This window comes from Agaricus bisporus, assembly GCF_000300575.1.
Source record: "Agaricus bisporus var. bisporus H97 unplaced genomic scaffold AGABI2scaffold_5, whole genome shotgun sequence".
NCBI classification, from domain to species: domain Eukaryota; kingdom Fungi; phylum Basidiomycota; class Agaricomycetes; order Agaricales; family Agaricaceae; genus Agaricus; species Agaricus bisporus.
Genome location: NW_006267368.1, coordinates 1,871,205 through 1,894,764, shown reverse-complemented (window position 1 = coordinate 1,894,764; position 23,560 = coordinate 1,871,205). Strand labels below are relative to the sequence as shown.

Sequence of the window (23,560 nt, the reverse complement as noted above, 5' to 3'; positions counted from 1 at the left end):
AAGTTAACGCGGTGTAGAGAAAGACTTACCCCTTCTAATCCAGCAGTTCCAATCTTCCCGACTTTCCACAACTCGACATCAACCTCTCCATCGAAACTTTGCTTCTCGGATGCCGCATAAACAATATTTTCGTCGAGATCGATCGTAGTTGCAGAGACATCAAGATTCTCGAAAGAAATTGTACTGCTGGAAATCAGAGCCAAGTTTCTCATTTTCCAAGGGAAGATTGACCCGCTCCAAGAACTATTTTTTGAAAGCAATCTCTTGATCGTGAATGTTTGGCAATCCGACTCGTTGTAAACACCGGCTATTTCTGCTTCATCTCATCCACCGTCATGGCACCCATACGAACCCATGATTCCAGACCACAAACATCAAACTCTGCAGGAAAGTTTAAGCACAAAAAGGCGCCTCGACAGCAACGAAATTTAAGGAAGGAGCTCGATACAGAGTCGGCTGCACCAGGCGTCTCCAAAATTAAATCATCACTACGACAGACACGAAGGCTACTTGCAAAGGTATATTTTCCATTTACTGCGTTACGTTTTTATCGTATGAACATTGTGCCATTTGTAGGACAAACTCGCAGCCGATGTTCGAGTGGAGACGGAACGGCGGCTGAAGGCACTCGAAGGAGAATTAGCACAAGCCGAGGTTGCAAATAAGGAACGGACGATGGCAACACGATATCATAAAATCAAGTTCTTTGGTATGTGACGTTCATGTTCTCGCAGTATTACTCAAAGCTAATAAAAGCCTACTTAGAACGTCAAAAAGTGACACGAAAAATCTCTCAAATCCAAAAACAAATAGCTTCTACCGAAGACGACCCGACGAAAGATAAACTTTTGCGGACATTATACGAACGTCGAGTGGACTTGAACTATATTCTTGTGGGATCCATCTTATTGTCCTGTAGGCATACTCGAAAGCTGACTTTTCATGTCGAATAGCATTATCCTAAACTCAAAAAATACATCTCCCTCTTCCCACCCGAGATCCGCAAGGGTGAGCAGCCATCGACAACGTCCGCGAAGGATGCAGCGGAGACTGCGCAAGGACGAGAAGAAGTTCGTAGCTGGGTGAGATCATGCATGGAGAAAGGTGAACTATCGGGAGAACCGGAACGATACGAAGCATCCACTAAATCAAAACGAAAAGATTTTGAAAGTAGTAACATGTCAAGCAAGACAAAACCTCATCGAATACAGGAAGAGTCGAAAAAGGCAATTGAGGAGGATGATTTCTTCGGTAACGACGATGTTGACGACGAAGACTCATAACAGCTTTGCTTTAGCAATATAATATATTCAGACTGAGATTGAATAATGCATTTTTTAATGAGTTGATTAAATCAATGACAAAAGTATATGAATTTTGCTATTGGCTATGAGAATGCTCCTAAGGTTAGGGTTAGGACGGCGGACCAGCATAAAAAAAAGAGCCTGCCCAGCCAGAGTGGCCGAAGCAGGACAGGAAAATATTAGGACGGTGCATGAGCCGAAGCCCATACAAACCGCGAAGTCCCCCTGCGGACAAGGTCGCCGTGCTATGGAGGGCCTCCACGGCCCACAAACCCAGATCCTTGAAGGGGCCTGTGCCATCAAGGTAAGTATGAGTTGCTCAAATGCTTGATCGTCCCTTATAAAGGCACTTTGCGCGCACGGACCATTTGTCTATATTTGTCATCCATTTCCAGTCCATTTCTGATTCACAGTGCGCCGGATCATTACTCATTTGATTCCCGATCATAATCATTGAGCGATCCGATAATTCTATTAATAAAAAAAATAAACAATTATTTAACTTTCACTGTAAGTCTGCCATGCTTTTCCCTCTCCTCGCCGAAAACGTTCACAGACCAAGAAGGTTTGAAGAAAATAGGAACAATATATCTGTACCGCGCGTCACCTTCCCCGATTTTGGAAATACGAGCAAAGTCATCATCGGTTATTTCAACTTCTTTAAAGTTGGAGACGATACGGTTTTCATGAACGCTCTTGGGAATGACAGATACGCCACGACGAGTAGCCCAAGCGATGAGGACTTGAGCCACATCAGCCCCGATTCTCTTCGCGATATCGACAACGACAGGGTTTTCAGTAAGCTTAGCCCTGCCTTCCACTAAGAAATTCGGATGAGATTTTGAGACTATGAAATATGGCATAGAATTACTGTTGTTTCCAAGAGGGCTGTAAGCAGTGATGTGGATGTTGTGTTCTTGACAGTATTTCATAAGTTCTGGTTGTTGAAGGAGAGGATGAGCTTCGAATTGATTGACGACCTTCGAGGCATGCGTGTTAGTAAATCCATCCATGAAGATAGTAATGTCAAGACTCACGGGGTATACACCTGTCTCTTCAACGATGCCCTTGATGTACTCAACGGTGAAGTTGGAAACACCGACAGCGCGGACCTAACAAGAATTCATGTTTTCCAATCATATATGACACTTTGGCTTACTTGCCTTTGACTTGGGGAGGGCAATCATGGCCTTCCAGGTGTCGGTAAGGGATGTCTCGGTGTCAATCTCTACCTCACCTTCGATGGAGCTATGAGGCGGGTAGAGCTGTTCTCCAGGTACAAAAGACACAGGAAAGTGAATAACTACGTAAGAGAATAAGTTCAATGTCCGGTGCGACGAGGTTGTCATTGAAACGCGAGAGGACACTCACGATAGAGATCAAGATAATCGACACCAAGTTGATTTAAGGTCTCATCGAGTTGCTTTTCAACTTGATCGGGTTGATGAGCGTTATTCCATAGCTTCGAAGTGATAAAAAGCTCTTCGCGCTTCACAACCGACGGGATAACTTTCTTGAGGGCACGACCAACCTCATCTTGATTTTCATAAAGGTACGCAAGATCGAGATGGCGGTAGCCATTTCGAACAGCAATCTCAACCTGAAAAATGTCGATGAGTTGTTAACCTGATGCTATAAACGCGCTTCATTAGATGACGCACCGCCTTCTCAACTTCGTTTGGCTCGGACTGCCATGTTCCGAGACCAACTCTGGGGATTTTAGCCCCAGTAGAGAGTGTGATACTTTTACCGAACGACATTATGATACTTAGCGAGAGGGGGGGTTGGGAATTTAAGAGAACCGATGCGGCCTTATATCTAGTGGTCTAAATTCCGGTGAGAAGTAGTCCCCAGGTAGATAGGTACAAAAGAAGAAGTCCTCCATCTTTCGAGCTGTCATTGAAAGACTGCTCAGCTCAATCGACGCTAAGCACGGATCTTTCCGAAATAGCCAACGAAGTAATCATCGCGTCGTCGCGTCGTCGAGTTATCGCGCCTCGCAAATGAGAAGCCGTGGCGGAGCCTACGCCCGAGCTCGCCAAGTGAACACACATCTTTTCCTTCAGCCTGACAATATACCAGAGATATTAAACATTTCACCTGCTCCCGTGTGCCCGCGGAGTATCTGTCTCTTGACTGATTGATGAAAAGATCAGAGCAATTCTCAATTTAAGCCAACACTTGATACTTCTTCGCTTGTATTCGGCTTTTGATCTGGCTATCATCAGTGGCAACGGCTATATAGGCTATATCTGTGAGTGGCGAGTAATCTCCGTTCAGGGTATAACATACCCTTAGGGCCACGGTACAAAATATATGGAATTATACCACTGAATCGGTGTACCTGCTGTACCCCAGGGTTATGGATACAAAACTTAGCCCTTTACCGTGGCCCCACTAAAGGTATACTGCGCGACACCTAAACCCAAAATGGTAAACTTACTACTTTCCCTTTTCTTTTTTTTGCTCAGCGCAATGATTTGACAGCAAACCCGGTGTAGATTCTACCTCGTTTAAAAAAAATTCCCAACTTTCCGGAGCGGTGGCGCAAACCCTGGGTGACGAATCGATGTTACCCGGCAAATCACTCCATTAAAGAAAGTGTTCTCGGTTTTCCCATGTGAATTTACTCTTGATCCCCGAGCTGGCAAGAGCATCTTGAAGAAAACAGCGCGTCGGCGGTGATTTAGCCACCAGGAGCTTTTTTGAGCGGTCATTTTAATCTCGCGTCATTTACAAGCAGCCTAACAAAGGTCCAAAGCATATGTGTGTGGAGTTGTGCCACTAGCTGTGCCCCTGGAACGCGCATACAAGTTAGCACATTGCAATATACTTGTTTATAATCGGAGTCATACTCTGAGCGCGTTCAAAGTTCCATTTCAACAACGATTGTCAATCTCGGGTATGACGCGATTTAGAAGAGTCCTGGCGGGCATCTGATATTGAAAATGTCAATGGAAAGCAGTACATGTCAGAGTGAGAGGCGGTGGCGACAGCGCCTGTTTCGAATATGAGATTCGGATCATTTGATATTTGATCTGCCATCACCGATACGGCGCGACGCCGCGTGAGTAAATAAGCGCTTCGCCTAGCTGCCGACCCTTAAATCCCGCTGCTTACTTTCAAAGGGGATACTTTGCGCCACATACTTCAAGCTTGCTCTACTCATAATCAACTTATTCTCAAACGTATCAATGCTTTGCACCCATAATTACACATAAACGATAATTCAAAGTTCAACTACCAAACCGCGACGATCAATTGATCTTGACTGGCACCCTGGCACCCTTTTCCCTGTCCTCGCTGAAAGTGCTGATAGACCAGCAAGGGTTGTAAAAGAAAGGAATGTTGTATCTGTGCCACAGATCACCCTCTCCAATTTTATTCATCCGCGCAAAGTCATCATCAGTGATTTCGACTTCTTTGAAGTTGGAGATGATACGATCTTCGTGAACGCTCTTGGGAATGACGGATTGACCACGGCGAGCACCCCATGCGATAAGAACTTGGGCAGGGGTTGCATTGAGCCTCTTGGCGATCTCAACAACGACGGGGTTCTCGGTATGCATAGGCTTTCCTTCCGCTAATTTACAAAAAGGTGAGATAAGATCGTAGACTCCAAGACTTATACTCACAATTGTTGCCAAGAGGGCTATAAGCAGTGATGTGGATATTGTGTTCTTGACAGTATTTCACGAGCTCTGGCTGTTGAAGGAGAGGATGAGCCTCGATTTGATTGGCGACCTTTGAGAGAGCGTGTTTCAGTAAAGCAATCCACATTATTAAATCTCAGGACCAACAGGGTGAACGCCAGTCGCGTCAAAAATGCCTTTGAGGTGCTCAACAGTGAAGTTGGAAACACCGACAGCGCGGACCTAACGAAAAACTAAATTTTTTCCAATCATATATGCACTTCAGGTTACTTGCCTTTGACTTGGGGAGGGCAAGCATGGCCTTCCAGGTGTCGACAAGAGATGTTTCAGTGTCAAGCTCGACTTCGTCTTTGAGGGAGCTATGAGGCGGGAAGAAACCATTTCCAGGTGGGAAAGCCACAGGCCAGTGAATGACTAGGTAGGGAAATTAGTTGAACTGATTTTCCGAGGTGGCGAGACCCGATATTCACGATAGAGATCAAGGTAGTCAAGACCAAGTTGCTTCAAAGTCTCATCGAGCTGGTTTTCAACTTGATCGGGCTGATGAGCGTTATTCCAGAGTTTCGAAGTTATGAAGAGCTCCTCGCGCTTCACGACCGAAGGGATGACTTTCTTGAGGGCACGACCAACCTCATCTTGATTTTGATAAATCATAGCAAGATCGAGGTGGCGGTAGCCATTTCGAACAGCAATCTCAACCTAAAATATATGCAATCGTTAATCTCATATCAGGATATATGCATGTCTAAAATGACGCACGGCGTTCTCGACTTCGTGGGGCTTGGATTGCCAAGTACCAAGACCGATCCTGGGCATCTTGGCGCCATTGGAGAGAGTGATAGTTTTACCAAACGACATTATGATACTGGATGGAAAGAAAGACGGGAAGATTAGTCCAATCAGTGTGGAATTTTATCTTGTCGCAACACTCGAATGGAGCGGTCCGGATAGCGGTCCGGTAACCGGTTGACGGTAAGGTCCATGTGCATGTGTCGTCATTACCAAGGATGGGTATTTCGGTTTTCCTTGAGAAAATACGAAAGAAAAGAGATATACGCGATCACAAACCGACCCGGCTGATTGTTGTTCACCTCCATGGGAGCGTCAGGGGCGGTGAATGATGAATGACATATGTTTTGTTTGGTTGTGGAGGGGATAACAAACAGATCAGACGTGTCTGGGCACCGGTCACCCTGGTCAACGGCCATTAAGTCGTCGGAGCCGTGTTCTTCTCCTCTGACATGGGCTTCGAACGCAAAAAGCGAAATCTGACTACAATCCCTATAACCTCCCCGGTAGGTTCTTCAAGCGGCTACTACCGTCAGCAAGGCCCAACGCCAAATCCATACGCCATGACCAATGTTCGAAACCCCAATCGCACTCCTTCACCTCCAGCCTCCGCGTATTTTCCGTTACTTTCTGGCGACGCGAATGCGCAACTGAGACCAACGCCGGATGCAGATATCCATTTTGCTTACAGTACTACACTCAGGAGACACCATTCTGATGGTGCTGCGTTGACTTCCCCTGGACATTTTGCTGCTGCTGTCGAAGCTGAAGCTACGAGTCTTTGGAAACGCGCTCTTTTGACCGTCACTGGTCAACCGCTTCCCGAAACCCCTGGTCTGGAAAATGGCCTTCCGACTACAAGACCTGTTGATCCAAGACCTCCTCCGTCAGCAGGTACGCTACAAGATGAAAAGAAAGATACAATATCTGCGAAATTCGCCCATTACTCTGTCGCGGTACGTTCACTCGCTCTGTGGATTCCACTCGAAACATATTCAATATTGATAGTGATTCTAGGATACAGTAGCTTGGTATCGAACTAACGCAACAACTGGACTTTTACATTCGGACATTGCACATCTACGGGGACAACATGGCTACAACGAATTCTCAGTCGCCGCCCCTGAACCCTTGTATCTCAAATTTCTCAAAACGATCTATGAAAGTCCCCTTATACTACTATTGTGTGGTAGTGCGACTGTGAGCGCGATCATGGGTAATGTGGATGATGCAATTAGTATCACGGTTGCTGTCCTTATTGTTTTGACTGGTGTGTGTCTTATTGTTTTCTGTATGAAAGATATATATGACGACCATACTCTAGTTGGGTTCGTGCAAGAACGGAGGTCAGAAAAAAGTCTAGAAGCTCTAAACAAGCTAGTCCCACATCACTGTCACATCGTTCGGTTAGTAAACCTATACTATACTCGCAGATTATAGATCCTCAATTTCACCAGCCAAGGCGAAACTCTACACGTTCTGGCCAATGAAATGGTACCAGGGGATTTAGTTCGGTTTTCGACAGGTGACCGTATACCTGCTGATATTCGAATCGTCGATGCCGCGGATCTTGAAATAGATGAAAGTAGTTTGACGGGAGAAACTACCGCTAGAAGAAAATCTTCAGAACCTTGTGCATACATAGATGGTGGTAGTGTGGATGGAATACCCGGACAATCCGTTGCACTTGCTGATAGAAGTTGCATTGCCTATATGGGAACTCTAGTTCGTAATGGTACGCACTCGGCTTTTTGCTTTCTTGAAACCGTGAGGATAGATAATTAATTCATTATTCATTTATTTCCAGGTCATGGTTCTGGAATTGTGATTGCTACAGGGGAAGAAACAGAGTTTGGGGTTATCTTCTCCATGATGCAGGAGGTTGGTTTTCTCTCGTACATGAAGTTCTTTGACTCAATCATAATAGGTTGAAGAACGACGGACTCCACTTCAATTAAGTATGGATGAGCTTGCAAAGAGATTATCAATATTGTCATTTGGAATCATCGGGATTATATGTCTCATTGGAGTATTGCAACAACGTTCATGGTTGGATATGTTCACAATAGGTGGTATGTTCACCTTTGCTCTTTGACTATTTTCGTATGTGACTCATTAATTTGGGGGGACAGTTTCTTTGGCTGTGGCTGCTATACCTGAAGGATTACCCATTGTGACTACGGTTACTTTGGCTTTGGGGGTGCTGAGGATGGCGAAAAGGAAAGCGATCGTGAAAAAGTTGCACTCGGTCGAGGCGTTGGGATCGGTTTCAGTGGTTTGTTCGGACAAGACAGGTAACGTTGTTTCAAATTCATACCCGCTCGACCGGTTTTCCTGAAGTAGTTTATTGACAGGAACTCTGACGAAGAATGAACAAACTGTGACGGAAGCTTATGCGGTCGATGAAACGATTTATCTTGATCCTTCATCTGCTACGCAATATACTGGCACCATCTCACCTGCCATGAAGAAGACTCTGGAAATAGGGGCATTGTGTAATAATGCACTTGTGGAACGGAATGAAGAAGGTCTTTTCGTTGGGCAAAGTACTGATGTTGCGTTATTAAATGTACTGCACCTCGTAGGCATAAGTGATCGACGCGCAGTAAGTTTTTTAAGCTTTTACTTCTATGAAGAAACGAAACACTCAACTCGCATTATAGAGTTTCAAGAGGACATCTGAAAAACCATTTAATTCTGAACAAAAATATATGGCAGTCAGCGGAATTCATATGGATTCGACATTTTCATCCAGTTCCGAGCATCTTCGACCTCCTAATGGAACGATCAATGCGAATTCAAGAGAGATGTATTATATCAAAGGATCGATTGAGATTATACTCGATCGATGCAAGTTTTATTATGTGAATGAAGAATCTACACCTGGGTTGGATGAAGAGACGAGAAAGGCTATTATGACGAAAGCGCAGAGTACGGCTTCTCGTGGGTTGAGGGTGATTGCTATGGCTTATGGTTATGGAAATGTTGATTCCTTTCATAACTCGAGTCGTTCACCTTCAAGGGCGTCGTCACCTATTCATACTCATGGAGGGGAGAAGGATCATTTGGTGTTTGTGGGGTTTGCGGCGATGGTTGATCCACCGAGAAAAGGGGTTGCGGATTCGGTTGGATTATTACAAGCGGGTGGTGTTCATGTGGTCATGATCACAGGTGACGCTGAACATACCGCTCTCGCGATCGCCAAAGATATAGGATTTCGCGTCGGACGACAACTTCATCCTCTAGAAGGAGCTGGACAAAGATACAGTGGTGTATTGACGGGTAAAGCGATCGATCGGTTGTCGAAAGCGCAGTTGAAAGAGATTGTGGGTGGAATAAGTGTTTTTGCGAGGACGACGCCGAAACATAAGATGAGGATTGTGGAAGCGTTTCAGAGTAGGGGCGCTGTGGTGGCTATGACGGGAGATGGAGTGAATGATGCGCCTGCTTTGAAAATGGCTGATATTGGATTGTCGATGGGGAAGAGTGGGACGGATGTGGCGAAAGAGGCGGCAGATGCGATTTTAGTGGATGACAATTTTAGTACTATCTTACCTGCTATAGAGGAAGGTGAGTCGTGATTCTCTTGTTGAGTGATTTGGGCAAGGCTGATTGATAGCAGGAAAATCTATTTTTCATAATATACAAAACTTTTTATCTTTCCAACTTAGCACGGCGGCGGCGGCGTTGACGTTGATCACACTGAGCACGTTGTTGGGTTTGGATAATCCGCTGAATGCAATGCAAATTTTATTTGTTAATATTCTGATGGACGGTAGGTCTTCTTTAAACGATGACCGTGGCGATGGCGCTAATTGGTGTTAGGACCGCCGAGCCAGAGCTTGGGAGTTGACCCGGTAGACCCAGCGGTGATGCGGCGACCTCCGCGACGAAAGAATGCACCTATCATCACGAAGCGATTACTTTATCGTGTTATATTCAGCGCGTCGCTGATTGTGATGGGAACGTTATTCATTTATACGTTTGCATTGGAGGATTCGGATGTGTCGAGACGAGAACAGACGATGGTACGTTTATAGTCTTTGTTTCCAAAAGCAAGTGCGCCACGTTTATGGCCAATTATAGACGTTCACATGTTTTGTGTTCCTGGATCTGGTGTCGGCAGTGCAGAATCGGGGGCTTGGGTGCGGGTTGTTGCAGAACAAGATGCTGGTGGCGACGGTGGGGATATCGGCATTAACGCAGCTGGCGCTGGTGTATGTACCGTTTTTGCAGGCGATTTTCCAGACGGAGGCGCTTCGGGGACGGGACATGGGAGTGATTATGGGTATTGCTGGGAGTAGTTTTGGGTTGCACGAGGTGCGGCGGAGGTGGGAGAGGCGTCAGGAGGACAAAGGGGGATATGAGAGTGTGGCGATGGAAGAGCTGGCGTAGTAGTTTATCATGTGAATCGAATAGATTTTTTAGCTTGGGATTAGGAGGGAGATCAGTTCTGGGCTGCCACGCGCTGCCCTCCCTTATGCCTGTGCCTCCTGCGCTCCCTGCACGCTCTCCCCTGAGACCTCGTCGTCCCACCCTCGTCGTCGACGACAACACCATGCCCCCCGTCGACAGGCACAAGCCTCTCCCTGACCCTCACCGCGACGCCTCGCCACCCCCGCTCACCAAGCGACAGCACGCACTCCATGAACTTTTGTCCTCTGAACGGGCCTATGCATCCGACCTCGCCCTTGTTCGCGAGGTCCACATTCCCCTGGCACTAGGTGAGCCCTGAGTATACACATTTGCACTCGTTTCTGCTGACGCTTCCCCAGGCCAGCCCACCTCTTTCGCCGTTTCTACACCCAATTCGTCTGGCTCGTCGTCTGCACGCTCGTCGACGACCGACGTGGGTGTGGCTATGACGCTGGACGACGTCAAACTCATTTTCGGCAATATCGCCGACATCGCTGTGTTTTCCGAGTTGTTCTGCGAGGCCCTGGAGGACGCCCTGGGCGAGCTCCTCGAGGAAGGCAAGGGCGACGACCACGTTGGATCTCTGTTTCTGTCCATTGTATGTGTGTGCCTGTTGTCCCTGGCCTAGCTGAATGATATTCACATGAAAACAGATTCCCGAGCTGGAGCGGCTATACAAACAGTACATCACGCGGCACCCGAGCGCACTGACACACCTGCAAGAGCTGCCACAGACGGCGGCCGTGCAGAATTATCTGGCGCGCACGCAGGCTATTGCGTCGTCGCTGTCGCATGCGTGGGACCTCTCGTCGCTGCTCATCAAGCCCGTCCAGCGCCTTCTCAAATACCCACTCCTATTGGCTGCCATCATCGACGAGACCCCGGACACCCACCCCGATAAGGCTAATCTGCGCGAGGCCCGTAAACAGATGGAAGAGGCGGCTCGCAACGTCAATGAAGGCCGCCGCCGGGCCGAAGTCGTCCGCGACGTCCTCTCCTCTGCCGCCAAAAAGAAACATGTCGTGTCGGTCACAAAGCTAAAGTCCCTCCGAGCCCCGCCAGCCAAGGCCCACGAAGACGCTGTCCTCGTCGAGCACCTCCAAAATCAACTCTACGACATAGACGAGTTTGCCCGAAAATTCGCCAAGGATGTTGTTGAATGGGTTGCTGCGACCATTCATGTCACTCGACTCTTTCACACATGGGCCATTGGCTTTGCCAATGTCTTGGGTCTCACGGAGGAACAGCCCTCGGAAGCCTTCAATGCCTTTCTCAACGTCATCGAAAATCACCTCATGGCCATCTGCGCCGATCTCGATGCAGTTATTAATGAACGGTTCTTGAAAGAACTCACTGTTCTCCTCTCGACGATGACCACTCCCATGAAACTTCTCCATTCAATGAATGAGCAAGCCCCGTATCACTATCATCTCCTCAACGTAAATATTTCCTCAAAGAACCGTCCACCACCCTCACTTCTTGCCGCATCCACCAACTACCTAGCCCTCCGAGGTCAATTGGCAGCAGAACTCCCGACCTACGTTACCCTCCTCCATCGAGGACTACTCGTCTTTGTTCAGCGTCTAACTACCATCCAAACTGAATTTTGGTCAAAAGTCAGAAATCAGTGGCTATTATTATGGGAAATGCTGAGGTTGGAGGAAGAACTGAACGTCACGGCCGAAGAAACTTCAAACGTATGGTTCGCTAGGTGGATCGAAATCGATGAGATGGTGTCTTTACTTCCGATCATGCAAAGTGTGACCTCGTTTTCATCGAGAAAATTGAGATCGGTATCGCGTGAAGGAGCCAGGGCAAGGGAGCGGGAATTCGAAACAGATGATCCGGAAGTAGATGCGGAATTTTATGCGCACCATCATCTACACGGTTACGCAAACCATCAAGCTCCGGCTCCGGAATATGCCTCTCAAGACCACCGATATAGTCAAAATCCACCACCTTCTTATACATCCAATTCACCACCGGCGTCTACGAGCCACTCTTCTATAGTACCCGACTCACCGCATGCTCCTTCTATCGATTCGTTTTTTGCTAGCTCACTTTCGGGTGGGTATTTTGGTGGTGTTGATGGTATGGCTTATGAGCATGCTGAACGTGTTGCTGCTGGTGCTACGGATAGAGGAAGACATAAAGAACATGATAAGGATAAGAAGAAGAAATCTGCCGCTCAGGCGAGAAATGCCATATCCGCGCTCAGTGCACTCGAATCTAGCGCGTTTATATCTTCTCCGACACCACTCTCACCGAGGAGTGGGACGAGTTCGGATTTATCCAGTGGTGGTGGGAAGAAGAGTATAACCAAAAGAGAGAGTAGTGAGAGTTTGTCGAGTAAAGCAACAGCGAAGTCTCCAAAACACCAGCCGAATTCACCAAAACAACTGCATCAGCCTCTGAATCAATATAGAGGTTCACGACCAGTCGGTCATACACAAAGACGAAAAACGATGAGTGGAATTGAACCTGCTCCTGAAGATCTGAGAGAGTATGAGATGATGATGGCGAGGGAACGGGGGAAGATGAGGGAGAGGGAACGTGAACGTGATTTTGGTGGATGTGGAAGAGGTGGGAATACTACGGATAATACCAATGGGCATGTTCAGTATCAACAGCATTTGGCCAAGTATGGAAGAATACCTAGGACGAAGAGTATGCCGTTACCTTATCATCCTGTTGAAGGTCAAGTCTGCGAGCAATATGAACAAGCGAGGAGAGACGCTGGAGAATGGTCCGAGTTTGCTGATGAAGACGGTAGTGACTTGTTTTATCATGTTGCGGTGGATCCTAATGAGGTGTATGAGGAAAGCAGTGCCGCAAACAGTGCTGCTGTTCGCAATTCTGGAGGTCGAGAGAGGTCCCTGTCGCATAGGCGGAGAAGTGGTGGAAAGGAGAAGGATGATGGGAAGAAGCGATTATCGGAGAACAGCACGCGTTCTAATACATCCAGAGGGGAATCCATCGAACGCAGTAAAAAAGATAAAGAAAAACCTTCTTCACGTGCGCGATCCGGATCCATAAAATCGATAACATCCTTCTTCACCTCCAACAACAACCACCATAAACGTGATAGTCACGGCGATCCCGGAATACCTAATCATAATACACCCCAACCACGAGATTCATGGGCACTCAAACCAGCAAAATACATGTGTCAAGTCGTTCATCCATGTAAACCTCCTATGACGGGTTCAACACCTCTATCCTATTTCTCTTTCCCATTTTTCACATTGAGAGATGAGGAACTTTATGATGTGTTGCAAGAAGCCGGACATCCGAGCTTACATCCGAATTTACCACTGAAAGTGGAGGAGGGGGAGGAGGATTGTTTGTTGCTTTGTAGAGCTTATGATGGGAGTGTTGGTTGGGCTTTGGCGAGTTTTTTGGAACCTATTTAAAGTATGCGGATGGTGATTTACAGGGGGAGATTTCATGGAGGTATATGGGCTACCGCTTTCGCCATTACTTATTGTTTCTCGCTCAGGTGATCTCTCGACTCTTATTGTTCAGATTAGGGGGTAGGTGCTTTTATTTTATTGTGTTCCGATACCATATACCCCCATCAAAGGTTTCCCGCTCCACAAATTTCTTGGTTTTTTTTTATATCTTGGCTTCTTTTTCATATATCTGTTGACCAGGCACATCTTTCCATTTCAGCCCTTCTTTCTTTTTTTTGATGGCATGTGTTCGATTCCATTCTTCTACACGTTTTTCCTTTTTTTTATCGTGTGTTCTCTTCTGTAATGGAGAACCTTCTCCAGATCTCTTGGAATATCTATCTCAAATTGAACATTTTTTTTTTCCTTCTCTTGCTTTCTTTCATCATTGTTATTCTTGATAACTTGTGTATTATGCTGTCGCTTAACTTAATTGTAGCGTAATGATTTTCTTTCTTTCTTGTTATATATTAGGTATGAAAAGAAAAACGGACAGTCGTTGTATGTATGTTATGTAACTCTTCTCTTTTTTTGGTTCTTATTTCTCTTTTTTGTTTATTGGTCCCTTGTGCCGTAAAGATGTTGTATACTTGTTTGTGTATTTAGATACTTATTTGGTGAAGTTGAAGTTGTGTTCGTTACGATTTAGAGTGGGTGCGATGAGGTGTCAAAAAACATGGCATTCAAGGACAGAATTGTGTATACAGATAAGCGGGAACAGACAACGTAACATGTAGATCAAACATATATTCGAACAGACAAGCGTAGCACAAGGACATGATTCAACAGAAGAGGAAAGGAAAATGGAAAGAAAAAATGGAAAAGGCCTTCTTCTGCTGCAAGACCAAGTTTGGTACTACACCTCTCTCAATCATCGAAGCGTTGCGTCGTAGGTGGCTCACGGCTTATCGGATCAACTTCCTCGCCGAATTCATTCAAAGGCCAAAGTGAGTTCCTGAACAAATTCAAGGGATCATACTGATTCTTGATCTCGCATAATCTCTTCCAATTGTCGCCGAAGCAACCTTTGACTCGGACGAGAGGTTCGTGACGACCAAGGAACTAAAGATTTTGAATTTATCAGTCGAAGTGATTTTTTTTTTAGAGAAAAAGATACTTGCGCTTGGGAATGGACCACCAACGTGTACGGGTTCAAGTGTTGTAGCGACCCACTGTAAGAAGTAAAAAAGTCAATTTTTTCACTTTGTAGATTATGAAGGTTAAGAAACTTTACTTCTTCGGCTGTTGTAGTACATTTGTCGTCATCGAAATCCATCTCCCATTGATGAAGTGCAGCAAGCGTAAATGCCGCTTCGCGTTGTGATTTGGGAATGCATGTATCTTCGTAATCTGGAATAGCACCTCCAGCCAGCTCGAATAACCAAGCTAAAAATGACGGAGAATTCAGTTGTGGCGTGAGTTTGATGTACAATTCGAAAGAACGTACTGCAACCGAGAGGTGTATCTGCAAATTGCATCACCGTCTCATTGATAATCTCATCTGGAAGATCTGAAACCAAAGCAGAGCGAATAAACCACTGTCTGCCGGCTTCATTTCAACGGGTCAATACTATAGTCGATGGAGATACCAATAAAAAACAAACCCTTCCCTCTCAAGACTTGCGCGACGCTATCTTGTTGGTGTAAGAAACTCTTCTCATCAATTTCATTTAGTAAACACTTTCCCCCATCCCAGGACGAAATTGCTGCGAGATATTCTTGGCCTTTTTCCCTAGGCCCTACGTAACACATTTGAACCACCATCAAAGAATCTTTGCCCGCCGGACCTGCTGTCAAAAGGATGTTGGCGTAAAGTTCACGAGGTGCGCCTTTGACACAGTCACGGAAGTGTTTGATCAAAGACGGAGCGGTAGCTTTGTGAAATCGGCTATAAAAAGAATAATTGAGTACTAGTGTCAAATCTATAAAAAGGTGCTGCGTACTAGATCAGGTTACCCGCAAATACGACCGGGACAGGGAAGGCCTTCGCCTTGTAGCGCGTAGCAATTCCTAAGCTAGGACCAGCGCCTCGAATAGCCCACCACAGGTCTATGTTCCCATCCGTTATTTTCAAGATGAACAAAGAGAAGTCAAATTATACCTGAGTGGTCATTCTCGTTGACTATGACAATACGCCCGTCAGCGAGCACCATTTCTACCTCAACGAGATTGTCAACGCTGAGACCATGTAAGCGACTCAGAAAGCCAAATCCTCCGAGGAGCATAATAGAAGATCCAACTGGGTGGGCCGAGCTGCAAGTGCTACGGTTAGACCTCCCGGATTGCCAGAAGCACCCGAACAAGATAACTCACAAGGGAACGTGGTAAGGGACCGTTCCGCCACCCGACCCTGACGGGAGTTTAACCTCGACAGGGTTCTTTGCCGTGTAAGTATCAATTTCTTTTTGGCGCATTCCAGCGCCGAAGGTCACGTAGACATGGGAATATGGAGGTTCTAATTGAGAGAACATGTGCATTTGCGCAAGCACATTAGCAGAGTCCGTAATTAACGAATTAGGGTTGGTGGAACCCCAGATGTTCAACATAGCATGTGGATTGTTGAAAGATTGAACAGTGCTGGCGGGAATAGGAGGCGGAAAATTTGTAGGAGCGTCCAAATATCCGAAAGGATCTGCATTGCTTGCAGTGGACGAGAAGGCCGGCCTTGGCTTGAAATCATCTTGGGTAGGCACATTCTGGTCGCCAGTAGGTCCAGGCGAGGAGGATTCAGAACTAGCCAAAGGGGATGGCGTAAACAGTGCGCTTGTGGACGAGGCAGAACTGGAAGAGTCAACCACCAAAGCAGGCAGACTGTCGCTGCGCATAGGTGTTGAAGAAGAAGCACCCAGTCCAGGTTCAAGCCGCCTTCGGACACTTGGTGGTGGTTCCAAAGAGTCCGTCAAAGATGGAAGATCAGGACCACGTAAAAAGTCAGCGACACGCCTCGAAGCATTGTCATAGTGCCTAAGTTGAGCGTCCTCCTCGTGCCGACGTTTTCCGGTATTTCCAGTGGCGCTTCCAACGGGTTTCTTACCTTTGCTATTAGCGGGGGCCACGTCCTTGAGGCTGGTAAATTTCCCGTCCTCTTGTGGCACCTCGATGTCAACCTCTATGAGCTTGCTCAGATCAATAATGATGTCACCACCGATGGCCCATCCAGCGGTTCCGTAGCCGCCAGCTTTGACAGAGAGAGACAGCGAGTGCTTGTTACAAAATAAGACGACTCTGGAATTTGGGATTAGCACAGGTCTCACGGTTGGGCGGAGAAAGAAAACTTGCTTGCTAACATCCTCCGCATCGAGAGGACAAACTACAGCCTTAGCTGTGGTGATTACATTTCCGTTGAATATAGTAGAGTATTCCAGAAAACTGTCGGAGGATGTCAAGCTTAAGGATCGGAGTGTCGACCAAGGCGTACCTGGAATCGCCTCTGAGGTAGACGGGACCCCTGCAGGCGGCACCGAGCTCCTGGTAAAGGTCGTTCGCTAGGGGAGTAACTACGACGTCGAGAGGAAGACCATACAACATTGTGTTGAACATCTAAGGATCGACATGGGGCATATATATAGTAGAGAGTGAAGTTAGACATCCCCGATCAGTGCTCACGAGCTATTACTTATCCGCGTTACACCAACATGCACCGCACTCCATTGGCTGCATACTGAATGGCCCTACCTTACTCCCAGCGACTCCGCAGCCCGCAGAGCTGTCGAAATTTTCTTCCTTTCAATAATCTTGCCAAGCAAAGTTTAACCGGATGTCTCGTGAACGTTTCTGCTTGGTTCCCTGAGTTTTTTCCATTTATTTCAAAATGCCTCGCATTGAACATATGTCTTTCTATGCGCCGGTGTCCTGGGGTGCCGTCATCTCCGATCTATCTGTTGCCAACCAACAGCGAATTATCCGATCGCAAGCCATTTTGACACATACTTTGAAATCCAATGAATGGCTGGGTTACGGATTCCCAACAGAACGTGCTCCAGCATCAGTAAGTTTTGGGATTTGAGCTACTTACTTCCATCGAACCCAAAGCAATTCCTTCGGGTTCACTGAGAAATGCGAGAGAAGCTTTAGGTGAAAGCTTATCTCGTTACTATAGGGCTATATTAATTGGATCCTCCTTGAAGGAAGAGATTCATGGATGTATATCGTTAGAATGCGCGGATGAGGGAACGGTGAATGGGGTCAAAGAGGGCTTCAGCGGCCGTAAGCATTGTATTGCCCAAGTATTGCCGGCATAAGGGCTCGTTAAACTATAGGCTATCTCGTTATTGGTACTAAATTCATCAACCGTCAGTAAATGTCGCCTGCCTGATTTATGAGACAAGTCACGCAAAGCCAATGAGTTTTTAGGAAGAGATAAAATGAAAAAAGCAGTGGAACCAGATGGATATGGCATGTACTTCCATATAGATGGCTCCAACGATTTTTGTAATAGACGTAACTTCTATTTCCGGGCCAACATCTTGTTCTCACCCCGACGGCCTTGCAGAGAATGCCAGGCAACAGAACATTCTTTCCAAGTCCGTACAATTCTCATATCCAGGGACGGTAGACCGCCTTACCGATATACTCTGCATTACGGAGACCCCGTAGTCAAATGTACAATACTACTCGACCCATTTTTAGCACAAAGTCGTGTTCGCAGTCACTCCAGCGTGCCAGGATCCTTAGTTCATGGTCAAGATCATAGTCAGGTCGATTGACATGAGTCATTATTGAGTAGTCGTAAGGTCGAGTGGGCTGATTTCGAAAACGGAGGTTGAAGCGTCTATAATAATATCAATCGGCCCCAACGTACCGAAGCTCAGATAACTGGGGATCTCGGACCAAACGTGAAAATAGAAAATACAATCACTATAGGCTTTTTGAATATACTGACAGAATCTGAACCCCGAATCTGAGGTTTCCGTCCGGATTTCTTCAATTTACTATGCTTTTTCTTGCCTGACATTTCTCATTAATGCGGTTCAAAGTTCAGAAAAGATATCTTCGATCCCAGGGTTTCAACTACTAGGTAGGAAACTTCGAGAGCCCAGTCGCAAACCTCAAATCATTATTTTTCTTAAGTCCGGGAGGCTGAGCAGGCCACTCTTACCACAATTGATGTGGGTTCCATTTTTGTGGGTACTAGTGAAGAGCCGGTGCACACCGAAGCTGGAACAGCGCCCAGGTCGAATTAAACAGTGGTCTCCCGTGCTCACAGTAGTACAGAAGTCTATCCTTATAATAATGAGAAATTGTAAATTCAAGGCGCAAACTCAGAACATAAATGGTCTAATACCATGAAGATGTTCAACTCCGGATCAAGTGTGCCAGAAGCTCTGATACCCCCTTAAAATTAAAGAGCTTCTTTGATTATGAATGACTAACACGTTTCACGGTTTCAATTCTGTTCCGGATACGAATTACATCTGATCTCTTGCATGCGTCCAGAGGGTTGAGTAACTGTTGAGTAACTTCATCCGAGTCAGAATATCGCACCGGAACACCCGAGGCTGAGCACAGAAGTTTGCTAGAACTGTTCGGCGGCCGAGGGTTATTGATAAATACGATATTAGTGTTGATTTCTCTACAGAATGGTTGGCTCCGCGTACACGTTGACGGAGTCACGATGTTTATGTGCTAAAGCGGGTGGCTTCTAGAAGAGATGATTGTAACTAATTATTGCCTGGAGTTGTCATATTTTCGCAGATTGCAAAGCTCAACGTCCCAGATGGATAATTTGGGATGGTGGGAGGGATTCCCAAGTGAAGGTGTGTAATCGCCTTGAATATGCCATGTGATCAACACTACTCTTCAGGGTTTGCCGAGCACACGGAAAAGTCAGTGTAAGAAATGAGTATCGTAAAGCGGTCACTTACATTGTATTCTACAACGCATTTTCATATCCTTTTGTGAGTAGTGACAGCAATTTGCCGCGAGCCTAAGTTAGTGCATTCCTGTCACTGATTGTCATGCCCGCGATCTGTCCATCAGCATCTTCAATCTCGACTTGAATGTCTTTTGTTACGATAGCCTCATCATCTCCCACGTGGTCGTCTTTATCGGCCTCTCTTGGCCCAGGGTCTAGCCGCATCGTTTCGACAAGCCACTGAGCACCTTCGTCCCATCCAACCATTTCCGCCTCTGCTAGCGGTGATCTGCCGGCTTTGTTTTTAATATCGATAAGATCAGAGCCCGGACCATCGGGTAGTTGAACAATCTGTTTCACTACCGATAAGTGGGCGTTGAGTGCGGCCCAATGTAATGGTGTGGAGCCCGAGTGATTTTGCGCCGAAAGTAGTGACGGCGGAACGATAGGTAATATGTAGTCAAGAACATCTATGGGGCTCCTTGTGAATATCAGACGTCGTATTTGTTAGGCCAAGATGGATCATCTGCTCACCTTGATGGCCATTACCAGCAGCCATGTGTATGACAGTGTTTCCATTACTATCTGCTACTTCTGCCACTCGATCTGGTCCGAACTGATCGACAAAGTGTTGTACGTCCTCAAGGTCACCGTATCTGCATGCAAGAAGTAATTCGTCCTTGTCATCTTCTGTGGGGGAGGCCATTATAACAGAGCAGTGTGAGATTGATTGTGCAGGCAAACCTGATGAAAATTCTATTCTCACATCAAGATCACGTCTAAGCGTGGGAGTATTAGAACCGAGCCAATACGAAATGCGGGAAATAAGCTCTTTTCTCAGTACACCGGGCTTCGGTGTCCATCGGCGGGCGCCGGCATCGCTGTGAGTTGGTTGGAGCCCTCTCACTCCAACCCGCCCCCACGTCAGCACGTAGCTTACGCTAAAGTCGCCAGACAAGCCTTCTTCCAAATTGTTTCTAGGGGTCAAAACTGGAATTCAAAAAATTTCGGGGATCGGAAGTTTCGGGGAAACAAATCCACACGGATCCAGGCGCCCAGCGGCCATTTATTGCTCGACCCTTCGCATAACAGGGGCACTGCAGGGTACCGGATACTAACGATTAGTGTTGAAGAGTCTAGCTTACCAAGTCCGCTATTGCGCGACTGGATTGGACAAGTCTCTCTTCCTGCGAACGCTCAAGTCTAAATATAGCCACGCCACAAGCACAAGCACCCTGGCACCTACAATTGAGTAGCCCGGTTTTACTGAGTTTCACCGGCTTACCCGCATTCAGGTCCATCATCATTCTCCCTCGATTGGCATTGATATATCACAAAATCAGACAAAAACATCTATTTACCAGGGTATAACAAAAATATCATGTGCTGATAAAACCCTTCTGTTGAACGGTTACCCGCCCCAATTCTCGCCGGTTGAACGTAACTTCCTTCCCGAACGTTTCTCCCAACGTCCTCCCTCTATTCACGATGTCACATCTTTCCCCCGCGACATTCCTAGTGTGGGCCATCGTGATCAGCATGGTAAGTTGGCGTCTTGAACTTCCAGAATGTCGGCCTATCATCATCTCAGCTAGAAATATTCCTCCTGTTTCACCTCTGGTCCTTTGATCGGTTCAAGTGTCTAAGGTACGAGTTAATCGTGATGCTATTGCCGTGACCGGAGGGCTGATCGAATACTTGTACAGGTGGAATAGCGGGCCGTACTCGGGAGCCTTCAAACGAGTCATGACCGTGCGTATACTGTAGATATTGACTGTTAGCGAGGCAAGCTGAATTGAAAGCCTACCAGTATTCTTATCTAATATGCATACCCTTAATACTCACGTATGCGGTCGGGAACGCCATCATCAAATATCGTGAAGGATTCGTGGATCTTGCTTTCGTTGGGAGTGCGTTTCTCATCTTCAGGCCTGAAGTTGTACCCACTGATGGATGGTATAGTTGTTCCGAAACCCTACGAGCTATGGGAGTCCTCAGCACAACGTTCCAATTTCCCTCCCACACTATGTTTTTCCATTGCCTGGAGTCTGGAGATGTAGGTGGTGCAGCCCCACTGTCTAATCTCAGAGCTGATATTATGTCATTGGGACAGGGTCACTCATCTGGAAGGTGAGCTCGGATCTCGCTCGTTATTATGTTTGATTGCTAAAGACTCCGGTTGTGATACGTGGCGTTTTGAACATTCGTATTATCCGACGATCAGAGTTGTGTTTCTGGCTATACCTCGTGAATTCGACTGCGCAAAATCAAAGTTGGTTCAAGACACTGTACTTCAAAACGTGGGCCGTTGGGTCGGTTGCGGCCGTGATTTATATGCCACTCCTTACCATCCTCAGTAGAAATGATCATATAAAGGTATTTTTTTTGAATATATTTACCAGAAAGACAATTCGAACACTATCACCAGAGTGAAGCATATACTTTTTTGGGAGGAAGTATAGGTAGTCTGTCGCTCACAATTGGGTTTTTGCCAATATTGTACGTATCATGCAACCCGCTCCAAGTGCCGGTTTCACTCAGCCGAGCTACGCAGATTCAAGTTCCCGACCTTCATTCAAAATCTGGTAAGCACAACTAACGCTATCTGTTTGGCCTCTTCATTTAAAGCCGTTCTCGCATATAGAAGAATGAAGGCGTTGACATGAAGACTATAGTTCGCTTGACGACATTTGAAGAATTAAACGTAAGTCATATCCAACCAACGCGCTGATGTTGCGTTGTTTCTTACAAAGTATTTCAGCGAATTCGGGTGCTGTTTCGCTTTCTCTTCTGCGTCCCTATTCTTATACTCGGAGTCGACGGGGTTCGCCCCCACGATCACCACATCAACGAAAATATGACTAGTAGGGGTACGTCCAATAGCCATCAGTATCACACTCATAGACTAAGTATACTCCTCGCTTAGATCTGTTGACGATCTTGGCAGCGTTCGGCTGTGGTATCTCCTCGGCTATCACGCTTGTCGTAAGAGTCACTTCACCAATATCTTGCTCTCCATTTCTGACCAAAGTAGATATTTTTCCCTCGCTCTGTCGAAAATGAAATCGCGGCAAAGGAAGCCGAGAAAGAGCGGAAACGTTCTCCTAGTGAGATCCGTGCATTTGGGACTACTGCAAGCTACCTCGAAACTCATGCGCCCAGCCGGATGAATACATACGCGTCCGAGGCAAACTCCTTTGCGGCTCACGGAGACAAAGCTTATACAAACCCTATAAACTCTCCCTATGCGAACGCAACATCGTCTCCATTGTCATCATCGAAAATGGAATACAAAAATCCTTTCTCTGATACGGAATCGCAATTGGAGCCGGAGGTGTTAGTTGATATTTACTCAGGAGGAGAAGAAAGGGATCTTGCGGCACCTTTGCCTTTGTTCAGACCAAATCGAAAACGAGGGCGAGATGTGGAATTTGGAGGACTTGACAATCTAACGGAGCTGAATCTGACCGTTCATAATATGAACAGGTCGAACGTGAATCCACTAGTACACAACTTCACTTCGCCGATCGGTGAATACTATCTCCTTGTGATCCGATTTGATTTTTTCTAACGATTCTCTCAGATATTTATGCCTCTGAAGCCACTGAATCATTGCGGATGAAGCCAAAGTATACCTTCAAGAAATAGTCTATCTTTATCAACTTTACACCCAAGTTCAAGCTACAGTCATTCCTTTACCGCATTCGCTTTTTCATTTGTAAAATTCTTACACGCTTGGTTCGAAACAGATCGATAACAACTGTACAATATATTTAGTATCCTTGATTGACTTGGGAATTCTCACATCCACATGGTTGACTCGACAATCATGTCATTCTTCTTCTTGGCTTCAACTTTCGTGGACTTATTTCTGGCCGCCACCAACGGGAATGGAGAGTCCCGCATGATCAACTGTCAGGTGTTGTTGATGCTCCCGATATACACTGACCTCTGTTAAACGTCAAGGTATCATAAGGTCAATCAACGTCTTGCTGACATCCAGGAACACTTGGAAGTCTTGTGAAAATGTCCAGTTGGGGGAAAAAGATGCAAGCTGATGAAAAACGGAAGGGTGTTCTCGTCTTCTTCAAA

General features: G+C 46.4%; 8 protein-coding genes across 8 annotated transcripts; 4 read left to right on the top strand and 4 right to left on the bottom strand.

The window, feature by feature from the left end:
* Window positions 1-322: 322 nt before the first annotated feature.
* Window positions 323-1,315, top strand: AGABI2DRAFT_136372 (hypothetical protein). Its single transcript, XM_006461268.1, has 4 exons — window positions 323-518; window positions 577-709; window positions 766-893; window positions 954-1,315. Exons 1-4 carry the CDS (start codon window positions 336-338, stop codon window positions 1,281-1,283), a joined length of 774 nt encoding a protein of 257 aa, XP_006461331.1. The 5' UTR covers window positions 323-335; the 3' UTR covers window positions 1,284-1,315.
* Window positions 1,316-1,322: 7 nt separating this feature from the next.
* Window positions 1,323-1,620, bottom strand: AGABI2DRAFT_222066 (hypothetical protein). Its single transcript, XM_006461267.1, has one exon. It carries the CDS (start codon window positions 1,602-1,604, stop codon window positions 1,350-1,352), a length of 255 nt encoding a protein of 84 aa, XP_006461330.1. The 5' UTR covers window positions 1,605-1,620; the 3' UTR covers window positions 1,323-1,349.
* Window positions 1,621-1,798: 178 nt separating this feature from the next.
* On the bottom strand, window positions 1,799-3,064 carry AGABI2DRAFT_151116 (hypothetical protein; the record flags this gene model as incomplete). The annotated part of the gene is made up of 6 exons (XM_006461266.1): window positions 1,799-2,124; window positions 2,176-2,284; window positions 2,342-2,416; window positions 2,468-2,607; window positions 2,676-2,904; window positions 2,966-3,064. The coding sequence occupies 6 exons, from the start codon at window positions 3,062-3,064 to the stop codon at window positions 1,799-1,801; spliced, it is 978 nt and encodes a 325-aa protein (XP_006461329.1).
* A 1,406-nt stretch (window positions 3,065-4,470) lies between these two features.
* On the bottom strand, window positions 4,471-6,028 carry AGABI2DRAFT_192853 (hypothetical protein). The gene is made up of 6 exons (XM_006461265.1): window positions 5,717-6,028; window positions 5,428-5,656; window positions 5,232-5,371; window positions 5,105-5,179; window positions 4,940-5,048; window positions 4,471-4,887 (listed from the first exon to the last, which is right to left on the bottom strand). The coding sequence occupies exons 1-6, from the start codon at window positions 5,813-5,815 to the stop codon at window positions 4,562-4,564; spliced, it is 978 nt and encodes a 325-aa protein (XP_006461328.1). The 5' UTR covers window positions 5,816-6,028; the 3' UTR covers window positions 4,471-4,561.
* Window positions 6,029-6,176: 148 nt separating this feature from the next.
* Window positions 6,177-10,181, top strand: AGABI2DRAFT_185605 (hypothetical protein). Its single transcript, XM_006461264.1, has 13 exons — window positions 6,177-6,580; window positions 6,641-6,702; window positions 6,764-7,016; window positions 7,071-7,152; window positions 7,204-7,481; window positions 7,554-7,627; window positions 7,674-7,818; window positions 7,879-8,040; window positions 8,101-8,351; window positions 8,410-9,316; window positions 9,369-9,521; window positions 9,572-9,774; window positions 9,833-10,181. Exons 1-13 carry the CDS (start codon window positions 6,199-6,201, stop codon window positions 10,139-10,141), a joined length of 3,261 nt encoding a protein of 1,086 aa, XP_006461327.1. The 5' UTR covers window positions 6,177-6,198; the 3' UTR covers window positions 10,142-10,181.
* Window positions 10,182-10,219: 38 nt separating this feature from the next.
* On the top strand, window positions 10,220-13,575 carry AGABI2DRAFT_185603 (hypothetical protein; the record flags this gene model as incomplete). Its single annotated transcript, XM_006461263.1, has 6 exons — window positions 10,220-10,470; window positions 10,522-10,760; window positions 10,816-11,920; window positions 12,068-12,600; window positions 12,784-12,852; window positions 12,982-13,575. The coding sequence occupies exons 1-6, from the start codon at window positions 10,227-10,229 to the stop codon at window positions 13,573-13,575; spliced, it is 2,784 nt and encodes a 927-aa protein (XP_006461326.1). The 5' UTR covers window positions 10,220-10,226.
* Window positions 13,576-14,265: 690 nt separating this feature from the next.
* AGABI2DRAFT_185602 (hypothetical protein) lies at window positions 14,266-17,142 on the bottom strand (the record flags this gene model as incomplete). Its single annotated transcript, XM_006461262.1, has 10 exons — window positions 14,266-14,676; window positions 14,736-14,786; window positions 14,849-15,000; window positions 15,062-15,163; window positions 15,219-15,502; window positions 15,558-15,663; window positions 15,716-15,867; window positions 15,928-16,839; window positions 16,894-16,983; window positions 17,033-17,142. The coding sequence occupies 10 exons, from the start codon at window positions 17,140-17,142 to the stop codon at window positions 14,482-14,484; spliced, it is 2,154 nt and encodes a 717-aa protein (XP_006461325.1). The 3' UTR covers window positions 14,266-14,481.
* A 3,814-nt stretch (window positions 17,143-20,956) lies between these two features.
* Window positions 20,957-23,116, top strand: AGABI2DRAFT_178530 (hypothetical protein; the record flags this gene model as incomplete). Its single annotated transcript, XM_006461261.1, has 14 exons — window positions 20,957-21,010; window positions 21,060-21,115; window positions 21,175-21,220; window positions 21,279-21,378; window positions 21,431-21,524; window positions 21,582-21,598; window positions 21,693-21,844; window positions 21,897-21,967; window positions 22,023-22,053; window positions 22,113-22,172; window positions 22,230-22,338; window positions 22,395-22,453; window positions 22,503-22,998; window positions 23,052-23,116. 14 exons carry the CDS (start codon window positions 20,957-20,959, stop codon window positions 23,114-23,116), a joined length of 1,410 nt encoding a protein of 469 aa, XP_006461324.1.
* Between the last annotated feature and the right edge of the window lie 444 nt (window positions 23,117-23,560).